At 39.2% G+C, this 15,695-nt stretch overlaps 1 protein-coding gene across 1 annotated transcript in view; it reads right to left on the bottom strand.

Annotated features, from left to right (window-relative positions):
• Positions 1-15,695, bottom strand: part of DNAH12 (dynein axonemal heavy chain 12) — a 153,059-nt gene that overhangs the window by 100,350 nt on the left and 37,014 nt on the right. The window contains exons 15-27 of the mRNA XM_067544211.1: positions 14,156-14,290; positions 12,878-13,071; positions 11,658-11,901; positions 9,294-9,479; positions 8,671-8,871; positions 7,348-7,542; positions 6,993-7,114; positions 6,595-6,877; positions 5,147-5,266; positions 2,864-3,020; positions 2,437-2,609; positions 1,262-1,414; positions 73-312 (exon numbers count right to left, since the gene is read on the bottom strand). Of these exons, the coding sequence (XP_067400312.1) occupies positions 73-312; positions 1,262-1,414; positions 2,437-2,609; positions 2,864-3,020; positions 5,147-5,266; positions 6,595-6,877; positions 6,993-7,114; positions 7,348-7,542; positions 8,671-8,871; positions 9,294-9,479; positions 11,658-11,901; positions 12,878-13,071; positions 14,156-14,290 (2,403 nt within the window). The remainder of the gene's footprint in view (positions 1-72; positions 313-1,261; positions 1,415-2,436; positions 2,610-2,863; positions 3,021-5,146; positions 5,267-6,594; positions 6,878-6,992; positions 7,115-7,347; positions 7,543-8,670; positions 8,872-9,293; positions 9,480-11,657; positions 11,902-12,877; positions 13,072-14,155; positions 14,291-15,695) is intronic.

Genomic DNA, 15,695 nt, shown 5'->3' on the forward strand with positions numbered 1-15,695 from the left:
CTCCAACAGTGAATTTGGTACTATGTTTCTTAAATGCTTTATTAAACAAATATGCTTATTTTATTTTTTTACCTTGAGGTTGTCTGGCAGTTCAGAACGTCCTGCATAACCTGGATTCATAGTAATGGCTACAAAGCAGTTGGGATTGAGCTTCAGTTCAGTCCCTTCAAAAATAAACGTTTCCATCTTCATTTGTATGGCTCTCTGAATGCAAAGGATCTGCTGAGCCACCACAGACAGTACTTCCAGCTCAATACGATTAAACTCATCAAAACAGGCCCAAGCACCAGACGAAGCCAAACCCTTAAAAAACTGTAAAAAGTAGAAAGATGGACAATAACTTTACATGTAATGGAGTATGGGGGGATTTAAAAGCAACAATCAGTAGTATGTTGGCTTGAAATGTAATGCTGTGTAGTACAGTTATTTGCATACTTTGAATAATATAAGCCTACTTAGAGGAAATGTCAGCAGATATATTAGGAAATTAAGTCAATGGAAATCTTTCCTTGGTTTTAATGGAAGCTGAGTTGGGTTCATAGGCCCTGGTCCTGCAAACCCCTCTGCACATACCTAAGATAACACACTGCAAGTAGTCCCATTGAAGCAGGCCCACCGACAGAAATTCCAGAACACAGAGCAGAACAGTCCCGTCCCACCTCTTCCGCCCGTGGCCCTGCCCACAGGCCACCCCCATCCCAGGACCTGCCCCCTTTCCATCCCAGGACCCATTCCCTTCCCCCTCTTGGCCCACTCACCACCTTGTCCCTTCCTCCCTCCTCCCCCCTGCCACTCTCAGTCCCTCTTCTCTCTTCCACACTCCTCCTTCCCCAGGTGGTGAGCAACAGCCGAGGGGTCTAAGTGGGGTGGGGAGGGATGTGATGAGCAGTGGCGAGCGGGGCAAATGGGGGAGAAGAGGAGGGACGCAAGTGGTGAGCGATGGCAGGGAGGCCAAGTGGGTGGGGAAGGAGCGATGCAGCAAGAGACAGGGCCAGATGAGGCCTAGGGTGGAGTGTGGGTGGGGCTGCAGATAAAAAAGGCCCAGGCCCTTTTAAGTTGCTGGACCCCTGGGCAATTGCCCCCTTTGCCGCCCCTCTGCCCCCCACTGGCGGGCCTGCACTGAAGTCAGCAGACAGACTATAAACTGTTTGGGTGGGATTTTCAAAAGTGCCAATGTGAAATTGGTACTTAACTCCCACTGAAAGTCAACATTTTTCCTCCTGAAAAACACACACTGATCTTAAAATTTAATTCAATTTACCTTCCCCATTGCCAGATAATCCAGGCCATCAGAACAATTGAAGACAACACACTGCACAGCAAGAGCCTTAGCCAAGTCTTTGGTGGTCTCCGTTTTACCTGTCCCTGCTGGGCCCTCTGGTGCACCACCAAGGTTTAGATAAAAGGCTCCAATCTAAAGAATAGAAATAATTTATTAAAATGAATAATGTAATCCAAAAATTTTCATAATGGAAAATAATTTTAAATTCAATTGTAAATGGCACTAGATAGTTGAAAACACTATTGTATACAGATTTATAGTAAATGAAAAAGGCTATGCTAAAAAATGACATGTCTCCAAAATACAGGAAACTCAAAGTTCAGTCTGGAGTTATTCTTTATTGTAGGTGCCTCAGAACAGTGCTCAATTTTATCCATTCCTGAGCAGCCCATATTATGTCTAGACACTGTGTGTTATATTGGACCTGATCATGCAAGCTCTTCCTCAGGCAATAATATTTTTAAATCAATGTGCCTGCTCTTGCTTGCTTCTCTTCTCTACCTCTGTCTCTCATTTTCCTTCTTTGAGATGCAGCGTTTCCTTTCCCACTCATTCTTTGTGCTTTCTCATACTGTCTCCCTTTGCTCTGCCCATGTTCCAATGTCCATCAGACCCTGCTCTCCCCCATATTCTATTCTCTCCCACACCATCTTCTCTTCTTTTCCCATCCCAAACTTTCCATCTCCCCTACACTCCAAATTGTCTTTCTTTTCTCCTTCCCATTAGTTCTGCCATCACCTTTATTCCTCCCTTTAATAACTAGGATTCTCTTTTTCTCCTCCACTCTTTCCACATCTCTCTTCCACACCTCTAACCCCAGTCTTCCCATTTCCTGGTTTTATTCATCTTTCAGTCCCCATTTTTGCCAGATCTACAAGCCCAGCCCATTTGATGAAGTTGGTAAGTGGTCATCAGTTCAGCACAAAACATGACAATTGTGGCAGATCTAGTGTAGCTAGCCAGGTTCAGTTTTAAAATTTAAATAGGAATTAAAATCCCTGAAAATTGGATGTTTTAACAAAAATTCTGGAAATCCTAGGGCTATTGCAGTGCTCCCAAGTGCCACTGTAATTAGTATAAATGTTGGAAATGCCATATTACAGCTAAATTAATTCTTTAAGCAGGTTAATTACAAGTTTTACATAAAGGCATACCAAGGTACGGTAACATCTATCTGTAAGGGGAGTAATGACAAGTCGAGGAGAGTTGCCAAGGTATTCATAGGCATATTTTACATTGCAATTAATGATGCGGACACGAGCATTCTCATATTCCCAATAATATCGCAGTTGAGCAAGCCACTGAAAGTCTGTCTCATTTTCCACACCTGGTAAGAAAGTAATTAGCAGTAAATATGAAAATTTTTTAGAAAATTGGGTTTTCTGCTAAGTATAAAATAAATAATTTGCCAGTATGAAACAGTACATAAATTATGAATGTTTTCATACAGAAAACATGTAAAAATTATTATGATGCTTAAGGGCAGCAAGGAAAGTCAGATAATGCAAATCTATTTCACTGGGTTCTGAGTAACTTTATGTTAGACACAAACGAAGAATAAAATTTTTAAAAGCTATGTACCGCTTTCAATCATCTCCATGACGACGTCTCTAGCGTGCACATCAATAGTAACCAAAGCACCTAGTGTAGTTCGTGTCTGCTTAGATAATTTTCCTCTTACCAATTCTACAATATCATTAAGCTGAAGCTGAAGAGTATTGTAATAACCTTGTAAACCCTGCAAGAAAAAATGTCAAATTGTATTTAACAATCTTTGGACCTTAGTGTGCAATTAATTAGGGTTCTGAATTTTTTTCATAGTGTAATAGACATCTTAATAGAGATTGATTAATGGACCATCTCTCTTCTCAGTCATTTCCAAGGGACCACCTCCTCTCTCACTTGCAATTATCTAACTACTTTGTAGAGCCATGGCAATTTTATTATTTATTTATTTACTTACAGATTTTGACTCCAAGGCCCACTTAAGTTAATGGGAGCACTGACTTCAGTGGACTTTGGATCAGGCTACTGCATTTCAGCAGTAAACAAAGAGGAGGAGCTAGCATAGACCAGCCTATTTTCTGTGAACCACCTGCAAGTGCTCTCTGGTCCATTAGTGGTTTACAGACCACAGTTTACAAACCTCTGGATTATATACATAAAGATTTCAATTAAACCAATGGTAACTTTGCTTAAGGAAAAGTTGTAGGATTCAGCTCATCTTATATGATTTTTTAAAATTATTTAGTTTGCATTTGTTTTATCAAAAGCAGTTTCAGACTTTGTAAATAGCAATTTTTACAAATTCTGTGTTAGGCAGAACATTTAGTTAGAAATAATTTTATTTTAAGAAAAGTTATTTAAAGTGTTTATTCTTATTGGAAGTGCAGTCTGAAACCACTGTCATGGTTTTTAAAAAGTGGATCCCCTAGAGAAAGAATTGAATACAGATGTCTTTATGTTTATATTATCTATGTGAAAATCTTTGAAATTAGCAGAGTAATAATTTTTAATTATTTTATAGCAAATTGGCTCAAACTACAATACTAAAAATGTTCCCATAAATAAATGGCTGTGTATGCAAATATGTGAGTGTGCTGTATATGCCCCCAAACTATGAAAAGCTCCACTGTGTTACATTTACCTTCCTACTTTCTGATCCCTCCACACTTGATTGATAGTACCACTGTTTTTAAAAACTTGTTAGAATGAGGACTGTACCAGTATTTAGACTTTTCTAACAGAAAACTCTAAGGTAGCAGGAGCTTAGAGATCAGCCTATGTTTTTCAGAGCACAATCCTGGATTCCTTGAGCATAAAACTTCTACCAATTTCAATGGAATTTTTTAGTGCAAAAAAATTCGGGATTTGGTCTGTAAGCAGCACTTCTATTCTCACTCTTTGGAAATCAGTTACCTGAGTACTCAGTGGGAAAGTAAAAAGTTGACTACTATACATTGCCCATCCATGCCAGAAGAAAGACAAGAGGGCATGGATGTGGTTTAATTAGGCTGCTTATGTTATCAACTTATAACATCTGAGAGTACACCCAGCAAATTGTACAGTGCAGGGAGGAGGGAGTTGGTTCTCCACTGATCCAGACATAGGAGCCTCACTCCCTTCCTCAGCTCTCTGAAGGAGGGCCAGGAAAAGGAATCCAATTTATCTGATAACTATAGCCTGTCCACCACTAGTATTACGTATAAGTTGCAACATGATAACCTTCCCCACCTAGTCCACCCCACTAGGTTCGCAGCCCAGTTGTGAAGAAGGTGAAAAAATTCACCTCACCTTGGCCAATCTGGCAGTGAGGGAAAAATTCCATCCCAGCCCCACAAAGTAATGATGCAACTAGTATAATGCCTACCGGGGGGTCAAAGCGAATAGGACTAGGTTTCCAAGAATATGGGTGGGTGAGTGGGTGACTGGTTCCCACCTGATCCAGGTAAAGAGGGTGGCTGCATGGTGTATAAATATCCCTCCCATTCTTCCAGTCAGCAGGAAGGGCAATGCAGTGACCTTGATCTGTCCCCAACTGCATCCTGCCCTTCTTGTCCATCCCTTCTCCGTGCTGTTGCAAGGGATCCTTTAAAGGGGTAATGCCCCTTTTCTTCCAGATAGCCAGACAAAGATCCAGTCACATAAAGGATGCAGTGGGTACATTCTTCTGAATTTTACCATTAGCTGGCATTCAAAACCACCCAAAGGCTATTTACACCTCTATGTTTTAAGATTTCTTATCAATTGCTTTATCCAACTTTATTTTGGGGTGGGGGAGATAGGAATGATTTAGCTGAACAAAGTACAATAGCTGAAATACAAAATGTAAAATAAAAATAAAAATATTATGCTTCATAATACCTCTGGCCCATTGCAAATGGCTTCATGCACCTCACTCGTCCAGAACATTTGAGACACACACAGCACTACCTGCCCAGGCCACTCTAGAACCCACTGTTTTCTTTCATTCTCAGGATATGCCTAAAGATTTAAATACATCACATAATGGTGTCAGTGTAGATCAGTGGTTCCCAACCTTTTTGCATGAAAGCCCCACTAGTTAACACTAGGTAAAACACGCACCCCACCCTACCTGCACCTTCACCGTCCATAAACACATATAACCCCATAAACACATATAATGATGATGATAACCCTAAATTACATAATAATAATGATAAATTACTCTTACCTGAGTAAGAAGCTAAGCCTTCCCTGGCTCAGCTGCCACCGCACATCCTGCATGGCCCTGCCTCTTCCTGTCCCTCATGGACTGAAGGTAATGGAGGCAGGCTCTGGTGGGTTGGCCAGGGCTGCTCCTTTCTGGGCAGGCGCCTTGCCAGTGCGGAGCTTGGGGAGCTGCGCCTCTCTGGCCAGGTACCTGGCCGGTGCGGGGCTTGGACGGCTGCTCCTCCGCTCCAGCCAGAGTGGAGCTCGGGGCTGCTGCTCCCTTGGGGAGGCTGTTCCTCCACTCCAGCCAGCACAGAGCTCGGGGGGCTGTGCCCGGCTGGCGCAGATCTCAAGGCTGCTTTACCCAGCAGGCTAAATGACCTCAAATATTACTGAAGCCTCATGGAGCCCCTGGAATCTTTGGTGCCCCCCTTGCCAATGGGGTCCTACCACCCAGGTTGGGAACTGTTGGTGTAGATAGCTGAACACGTACCATTGAGTATGCTTTTGTAGTATATCAATCAATGTGATGCCTTTAATAATACTCTTTGGAATGCTGAGAACGTTATATTTGTTTTTTTTTAATTAAGTACAAAATATTTCCTTTAAACTGCCTTTTTTCCTTTATTTTCTTCCATTTTTTATTGCAAAATAGTCAAAATCTCCCCATTAATTACTAGAATCTGCTTAACATGCTAAATTGGGAAACAATCATTTTCTGGTTTGTGGGGTTTTTTTTCAGGTGAGGGCAAACCTGCAACAAGTATTTTGTTTACTTCTAATTTTTAATTAACTAAAAAAAAAAGATTGAAATAATGAAATAAATTCTACAAAATAAGATATTTTAAAAGATTAATAATGTGGTCAGGTTTATTTTATACATTCCAGTGAGTATGCAGAACAAATCTCAATCCTTATTAAGGTAAAACTCCCATTGACCTAACTGGCCCATAATATATGTCTCCCACTAAAAATTTAGCCCTGATCCTGTAGCTTTCATATGCTTAAATTACACTCAAAGCAAGAAGAGTTTTTTTGTGTGTAAAGCCTTTAGGAGAACACCCTAATATGAAGTAAGGACTACACATATTTATATAGTTTTGTAGGAGGTGGCCTGGAACATACTCTAGAAAACATACCAATCTTGATTCAGCAATAACATCATGTATACTCTTCAGCATAATATCTTCCACTTGGATCAGCCACTTCTCCACAGCACCTCGAGCTTCAGAAGTAGAAATGGTTGAAATCAGTTCCACTCGCTCTCCTTCAGTGCTATACATTGCCTGAATATCCAGGTTGGGAAGGAAATGCAGCTTAGCAATGCCTTCAAAACACTTTTTCAAGTGAGGCTGAACTCTGAGAGGATCTTTCGTCTCTGACAGGATCTCCAACATTTCATCATTGGACAAGAAGAAAAAACTAGAAAAAGATTCACAAAATGACAGAAGTTCCAAGTTACTGTATGTGTCAGCGCAATTACACAGTGAAATGTAAATTCAATCATCGTTTTTGACATAGTCAACACGCAGCATACCGAGGAAAGAAGAGACGCTTTTTTTCAAGGTAAGCATTAAGCCCTTTCATGATTTTGTCGAGAAGCTCATTACACCCCTGAAGTTTCTCTAATAAACCTGTTAATGAAGTGGCAGCAAGAACCTGTAACAATAGATATATAATCTCAATAAGTGCATACAGTAAGTGACATACAGGGTACAGTGTACAACGAAGGTTATTAAGGTGATAAATATGTAACACATGCTTTTACCCTTGTAAGTCTTGTGGGTGAGTGCAGGTACAGTTCAGTTCATTGAGTATATTTTTATTACAAATGGAAGAAGAATAAAATTATTTTCTTTTTGGGCCAGATTATTTCTGAGTCAATATATTACCTTAGGGTCTTTGGCACAATACTTCATAATGTCCCTCCAGTATCTGTCTACAGTCTGGAAGAGACGCCCCTCTTCTGGCATCTGTTGCATGATGTCCTCAGAAGAAAAGATGGGCTCCAAGTAAAGCCACTGAGCTTGTACTTTTAGCCATTCATCAATAGTCTCCTGAACTCGAATAAGACGATCTTCCCACTCCTTAACAAACATAATAAAATTACTACCATGATATAGTCATACCACATAAGATTAAAGAGAGAACCAAAAGTAAAGAAACCAAATCTTATGGACAGCACAACATTCTCTCTCTCCCAAGGAGACTTAATATAAAAAGAAGTGTAAACCACTAGGAAGATTAAGGTTCTTCCCTATGCATGCATTACCTATGCAGTTTGAAAGCCTAACCTACCAGTGGACTGGTTTCCCTAAGTGCTGATAAATCCTTTGAATGGAGTTTCAGGTCACTTCACTATCACCATATTTTAATAATTTTATGATTAGATAACACTCATTATGATACTGAAGACAAATCCTGCTCACCTCTCCATAGCCAGGGAGAGTCTTGTTCATAGCTGAATTAGGACAGATTCGCATTATAGTAGGGAGCAGGATTTGAAGGGACTGTGTAAAGACTGAACATCACTGGTGCGTGGGCTCCCTGCATGCAACTACACAATGAAATTCAGGGGTGGTGGCAGAGACAGCAGAACCACCAGATATTCCTCTGATGGGGTGTATGTGCGCATACCATTACTATGGAGACTATTCTAGCCCTAATGTTAGAACAGCAGCTGCAGAGTGGCTCCACTGCTGTTCAGCAGCCTGGGGAAAGTAATTCCTTCCTCTGCCAACTCAAAAGGAATTTCCCAGTGTAGAGCCCAAATGCAAAGGCATGCGCTGAGACCAAAATTTGGCTCATAAAGACTAGATCACTGAATACTTTTATTGAAGATAATGAAGACATTATTATAATCCATCAGGAAACAGGGGTTAGAGAATTTATATAAAATCTTGGTTTCCCAGATTGAAGTGATGAGGATATTCAGGACAGTCTCTCTGCTGCAACTGGAATTGGCATAGGAGGAAGAGAGAAACCATGACTGGGAGAACAAGGGGGAATCTCAAAATTTAAAAACATTAAAAATTAAAACAATTCGTAAAACATTTTATTTAAAAACATCCATATCATCAAATTTTGAAAAATTCTATTTTTCTAATGAAAAATCCAAAAATGCCACAATAATAAAACATTAGACCAATTGTATAGTTATCACTTGAATATAAATGGCCATTTTAAAAAGCAAATAAACATTTTGTTTATCGTACCTTGATTTCTTTTTCAAAAGGTTTAATGAAAGGTGATCCTCTCATTGTTTGAGTTTTTACAATCTGATCATCTAGAATAGTCTGAATCTCATCCACTGCAGACAGAATACGAACTCCAGTCTCACGATAAATGCTTGTATGAAAGGAAATAGACTCCCATATTTCCATCATAGCGTGCATAGCTTTCTCTAAAGAAAACTCCTATAATATAGAAAAGAGATATTTTATAGTCACTGCACTAATTTTCTTTGTCTGACACATTCACTATATAATCTCACATATCTAGATAAATTTTAGAACTAAGTGAGAATTCTCCTAACAGCATAAAATTGTTTTATTATTTTTCTTAACATTTCATTTGCTGAAGCATAGCAAAAGAATACAGTTAGGTAACACTGATGGTACAACACAAAAGTCACAAATGCAAACAAATTCAAAGTTATAGCCAATGCTCCATCTAATAGGTCATGTTGTCAATGACTAGGTCTCAACAGACACAGAAAGTTATATAAAACAATAAAAGGAAAATTAGTCATTATAAGCAGCCCTCAAAACCAACACACAAACATACTTCGCTTTTAATTTGTTTCTTAAGAGATTTACAATCAAACCTCTGTGCTCACCTTACTTGCGCCTACACTTATGGTTTCAAATTGCTCCAGATAAGGGGATAGGTTCTGCTTTAAAACTTTTCTTAGGGTAGTTCCAGAGTCTGGAGTTAAATCGTATCCTATTATATCTGACATCTGCTGCCAATGGCGAGTCCTTATGCCAGGGTTACAAAGGATAGTCACTGTGGGGATATTCTCCTAGTTGAGAAAAATATTTGCAAAACAGAATTTCATCTATGTAAATATAAATTTTGCAGATAATGTGAATTATCTATATTAGCCACCTATATTAGCTCATCCTTCTTCTCCTTGGCAGCTAAACTCTGCCCTTCAGCTGTTACATCCAGAGAAGTTGAATATTAAGTAATTGTCCGTAATATACATGCCAACTATTATTTTCAAAAAATAATTCCACATTCTACTGACTCTCTAGAAGAGTCACCATTTCTGATACCTAACAATCTTTTCAAATAATGTTCCATAGCAATCTAAACCCTGTGTATTGTAGCACTATTGTATTCTATTGTGTCAATTCCACCAGTGGATCTGCACTGAAGATGAATTATAAGTAAGAATTTTGCTATTGTACATGAGTTCCTAAAGATGAACCAGAAGGCTTTTTACCTGCCAAGTCCCAGGTTCAAATTTTCTCCTGCAACAACTGATGACATGAGTTGTCATCTCTGAACAGTGCAGATGGTTTCTTTCACTGCACTGCTTCAGTTGTTACCAAAAGTTATTCATTATTTTTTTCTAAAGAAATACAGAACCATGAACTTAGGTCTTGGCAGGTGCATAAAAAATTAAACTAATTTTCAACTACATTTTGTATTAAGATGTACATTATATACAAGTGTTCTACTAGTAATCTGAGAAAAATAGTATTTTGTATTTGTGTATTTTTTAATTCCAGTTTATTTTTAAATACAAAAGGACACAGTAATGCTTACAAAGCCTTTCACTGTCTTTATGTCCAATTTTCAGAACTCCCTATTACAGTACTTAGATATTCCTCAAAATCTGTTTCTTTTCCTGTAGCTCTTTTCCAGGACAGAAAGTAATAATCTTATTATTTATATAACATGTAAGTAAAAAATTTATTGATTCACTCTTTGTTATTCATATACCCGAAAATTTGCTAAATCTTTAGGGGTGAAATCCTGGCCCTACTAAAATCTATTGAAGTTTTGCCACTGATTTCAATTGGAATTCACCCTAAATGCATACCTGCTATCATTTGAAAAGCAATGACAGAGCCAACACTCCCATGAACACCATAGGACTTGAAAAAAATCCTGTCATAGCAGCACAGAACTAGTATTTTGGGTTTGCTCCTTAGAAGAAGGCAAGTTCAGCAGCACATTTGAATCATGAAGATGGCAGTGAAGAATGTCTTGATGAAAGAATCCAAATGGGCAGTTGCTTGTTAATACATTTTGACCCAGACTGCATCTCTGGCACCTTCAGGTGCATTGAGGAAGTGCCATCTGGCTGCTCTGCAAGCCAAGTTTCCTGAAGGATTCTGGATGAGTCTTATGCTGTTCACACTGATGTAACTGCACCGACATAAAGTGGGGCTTCAACTGGTGAAGTTTAATCCAGCAAACTGCAAAAGCAAACTGCACCAGTTTAAGTCATGCTTTGACAGGTGCCGCATATCTACACTAAGAGTTTACTTTAGCAGTACACTGGGGCTTGGCTACACTTACATCACTTAGTGAAGGCACCACTATGCTGACAGGCGAGCTTTTCCCATCAGCATAGGTACTCCACCTCCCCGAGAGGCGGTGACTATGTTGACAGGAGAAATGCTGTCCTCACCAGGGGTTAGGTCAGTAAAACTGATTTCCCACCATGCTGACCGATGTAGTTATAGCGACATAAATTGGTAGTGTAGACCAAGTCTTGATATAGTTGCACTAGTGCAAATTCCCTTAATGTAAACAGGGAACTTTCAGTCACAATTCCTTTGGGAGTGTCTCAGGCACTGAACCCTGGTGCAGCAGCTTGATTATTCTTGGAAGAAGTGAAGCATACTCTTCATTCTTCTCCTGCTCTCATCCCCGCTCCTTTCTTCCCACTTCCAAGTAGCTATTAACCATAGGGTGCAAGTGGGGTACAGACCTACACTCCCCTAGCCACATTGGGCCTGATCCTTTCAGGGTCAATGGGGGTGAAGTGAGAAAGTGACTTCTTCCCTTCTCCTGCCCTGTGAACCCCCTCAGGAGTCAGACACAATCTGATATCGTGAACTATCAAGTTACTAGTGTAACCAAAAATGGATGTTTCAGATATGGTAGTCTCTACTTGGGAGAGTGATGGGCTTAGGCTTTGCCCCTTAATGCTAAGTATTATTATCAATGTGGGTTTTTTAACCTTAAAGTCTTTGATTTGCTCCATTACTGAGGAACACATTATAATAGTTGGATTGTCCTTCTTTTCTTCTTCCAGCTTCTCTTCTACTATAGCTCTGCGATGCAGTGTCTTCTTCTTTTCTTGCTCTGCTTTCTTCTGTTTTTGTTGAAAAAGCTTCAACATCTTGTATGTCTCTCGAAAAAACTCATCTACCTCAGTCTCCATGCTTTCCCCATTTAGATCCAGGAAAGCACCATCCATCCATCTGGGAGAAAAAACAAAATTATAATGCATCTTATACAAGAATCAGAAGGACAAATACATCATGTACATATCTAAAGCATATTTTTACATTTTAAATGTACTATTTGCATCATAAACAGAAGTGTTAAAAAGTTACAATAAACATTTTAATGGATGTGCAGCTAATATTTTTTAATTCTGTCATTTTGTACAAAATACTAATGGTAACCAACAAAGCACTCACACCTGTTTATTAGCATCAGGGCTTCCACAAGTTATAATCACTAGAAGACGACTAGCATCTTGGATAGGTACGTACTTGGGGTGGCTAGCTCCTTCCCTGCCCTCTGCTGCTACACTCTATTTTTAGTGCACTAACTCAATCAGAGCCAGAGTGAATGCGTCTCCTAGAGCTGGGAATTATACCCTTTTCATACACTTCAGACCTGTCACTATTATAGCTTGTATAGCTGTATTTACCCACCAGAGGACAACATCATAATTTGAGCAGGTGTACATTCCATTTTGGGAGTGCAGACAGACTCAAACCTGCATTTTATTATATAAATTTAGACAGTGCCCCAGAGAAGTGAAATAGTCTTCCTCTCTTCACATGTAAAATGACTTCCATCTCCTCCAAATTATTCCTAAAACACATTTCTTTCACAGAACTTTAAGAAACTATTTGTACATGAATTGTTCTTTCATGTTTGACCAATACCAAGAATACTGCCAGCATTAAATACGTGATTACACTCATCTACATCATATACACAAACATTTACAATTTTGCTTATCACATTAAAAAATATAAAACTAAAATATGAACAATCAACCATCTATATCTATACTTGGATAGATATAAACGCCGAGATGAAAACATTCACATGGGAGAGTTAAGCTTCAAAATAGCTCACATATCTCGCATGGACAAAAGAACCCTGAATATTTTAGCCTTTCCCTTATTTAAGCTTTAAGACTATCAAGTATATAATTACCGTTTTTCTGTCCGTTGCCATTTCAATATAAGAACAAAAAGTTTCTGATAAGGCTCGATATTAACTTTTAAACTCTCGAGAACAGGATACTCAGTCAGCTCCCACTTGAAGAGAGTCTCCTCTTTATTAATAAAAGCTACTGTTTCCTCAGCTTCCTGTATGCGTTTCTGCAATGCTCTCATGTCAGTCACATACTGAAATCAAATGATTTTGTATCTTTTGAAAAATATTCAGGTTATGCTACGAATCGATCATAATTACATGATACTAAAACAGACAATAAATCATTGGCTTTTCAAAACTAAAAGTAATTTGTGAGAGGTACAGGATAATATTAGTCTAATGCTCTTTAACAAAGACAATAACATGACCCCGAAGCAGATGAACTGAGTTTTTCCACAATGAGGAGTTAGATTAATGCTCAAAAAATTAAAATAAGAATAATTTTACTCTTCTCATACTGAAGAATTGTAAAAAAGTGTTTTCGAATTATTTGAATTTCAAAGGTATATTGTACCAAAAAGAACATATATCAGTAATTTTTTCTGTAGCTAATATGTAGTCTTGGCAATTGCGATTTCAGAGTTTAAACAACAGTTCCATGCGTTGAGAGAATTTTTTTAAATGTACTCAGTTAATCAGTCAAGAAGTCAGGAATCCTCCCATTTCATCAATTTTTAAATTAAAAATATAGCAGGGAGTGTGTTTAGTGATTAGGGAAGGGGATAGGGAAGTCATGAAGCTTCAGATCCAGCATTCAGCCTACCATTAGTACACAGTGGAGTTTTGAGGTTTATGTAACTGGCTAATTCCTAATGAAATTATTGGCTGAAAAGCCCAACAAACCTCTCTTGGTGGTTTCATGTCCCAAAACTGAACATACAAAAACCAGCTACTGAAAATTTATCATGGCCCCCATGAAGTCAATAGAAAAAATCCCATTAACTTCAGTGTGGTCAGGATTTCACCCAGTGCATTTGCACAGCCCCCAAAACATATGCTTCCATAATCTTTAATATTACTCCACTCTGTGACTACCTATTAACTGATTAAACAAAGTCCTTATGGTAAATTTCCCCACCAATCAGAATATTAGTGCTGCTATGGTAGTTGGCGAGAGAGTGGAAGTCTAATGTGCTTCATCAGCATGACAGTACAATAATAGAGCTTTAACATTTAACTTTGTTTGCTACATCTTTTTTTTTTAAATCACAATACTACTCTTTTTATTAAGCATATGTGACTCTTTGAACCTCTTTTATACTACGTTTATCAGACCTGTTGCATGTGATCCAGTTCCGAGAATTCTGTAAACTCTTCGATACAGCGATTCTGCTTTTCTAGTTCCAAAATAAGCTTCTCACGTTTGGCCAGTAGTTCACTTTCACCTTTACGTTTAGATTGTTCAATCAGCTATAAAATAGATCATTTAAATGTGTTAAAAGAAAAAAAGCTTTCAATAGACATTTGAGTGATCAACACACGTGGCATCAGTGTCTCGTAAATAAGTGTTATCAAAACAGATAGGGAGAAAATATATAGTACAGGGAGGTTACTTCCCTTGTCATAACTGGAGTTCCTTTCAGAAGCTTTTGTACACGCAGATCCCACTGTGGATAAGTGACTAGCAGTTATCCCTCAAAGAAGTAGGTGATAGGCGTTTTATCTAAATAACAACTGTAGAACAGTGTTGCAGAGCAAATTGGGCATCTGACCTAGAAGCTGTGACATAGACTAGTGACTGGTAAATGTACGAACCTAACCACAAGTAGTTGCTCTACAATTTCAGCAATAGGCACCTCTCTGAAACAAGCCAGAGATGTCAACGGGGCCATAGTAGAGTGCACCCTAACTTGAGAGAGAAAAGTTAGTGTATTAAAAGAATGGGAAATGTGAATGCAGTCTACAACTAGAACTGAGCAAATAGTTGATTTTTCAATTAAGGCACTGAATTAAAAACCAATAGGGCCAAGTCTGAGCCCCATGTGGGAAGGACATATGGTGCTGCAAAAGGTGGTAACCAAGAACATGACCCTCTCTGAAGCATGGGATCTGAGACAAGATGGACTCCTTCCAAAGCTACTCTTGGGAATCAACCTAGATGAAGGCAGAGATCTCATATGAGAAGAGCTCCTGCTGCTATGCAAAAATGATTATGCAGACAAACAGAATTACTGTTTCTGAGGCATAGAAAAAGGAAAAGCCTCAGCTTGAGAGCATGAGAAGTAGGCATTGGTGCTATAGTGGTTAGATGCAGAGAGATTCTCATCTTCAGTACCTTGCTCCAGTACCAGGTGACTCCTGGATACTGCAGAAAAAGGAGAGACAGACAGTAAGGGGGATTCCAGTTCTGGAATGATAGTCAGGTCTGTAGGAAATGTAAAAGCAGCCTTAGTAGATGAAGGAGACTACTGACAACGACAGAGCATGTCCAATGGTACAATACTGGAGACTCAGCAGAAATCTTATCAAGATGTGGTATCAATGTCAACAGGGCAGAGGAAGCAACGTCCAAGGCCCCCACATGGGGTGGAAAAAGGGTACACTTTACTGGGGCCTGGAGGCCCTGGGAGGCCTGGCCCAGGCTGCAATCCCCATGGGTATGTGTGTGGGAGGGGGCCCAAAATTATGCTTGGGCCCTGGCAATGTCAGTCACCGAAGATATAGCATGTGGAACTGACATTGAAGAAAGTGATCCTTCAGTCTTTGAAGACTCATGGAACCAATGTGGTTTCAAAGGCTCCAGTTTAGACAAGTGACCATGATGGCTTTTAGCTTTCTTGGTCTGTACTGGAAATGGTGACCAGTGCTAAGCCCT

Source organism: Emydura macquarii, unplaced genomic scaffold (genome assembly GCF_026122565.2).
Source record: "Emydura macquarii macquarii isolate MOO-44397 ecotype Brisbane River unplaced genomic scaffold, CSIRO-AGI_Emac_v2 contig_968, whole genome shotgun sequence".
Taxonomy (NCBI): Eukaryota; Metazoa; Chordata; order Testudines; family Chelidae; genus Emydura; species Emydura macquarii.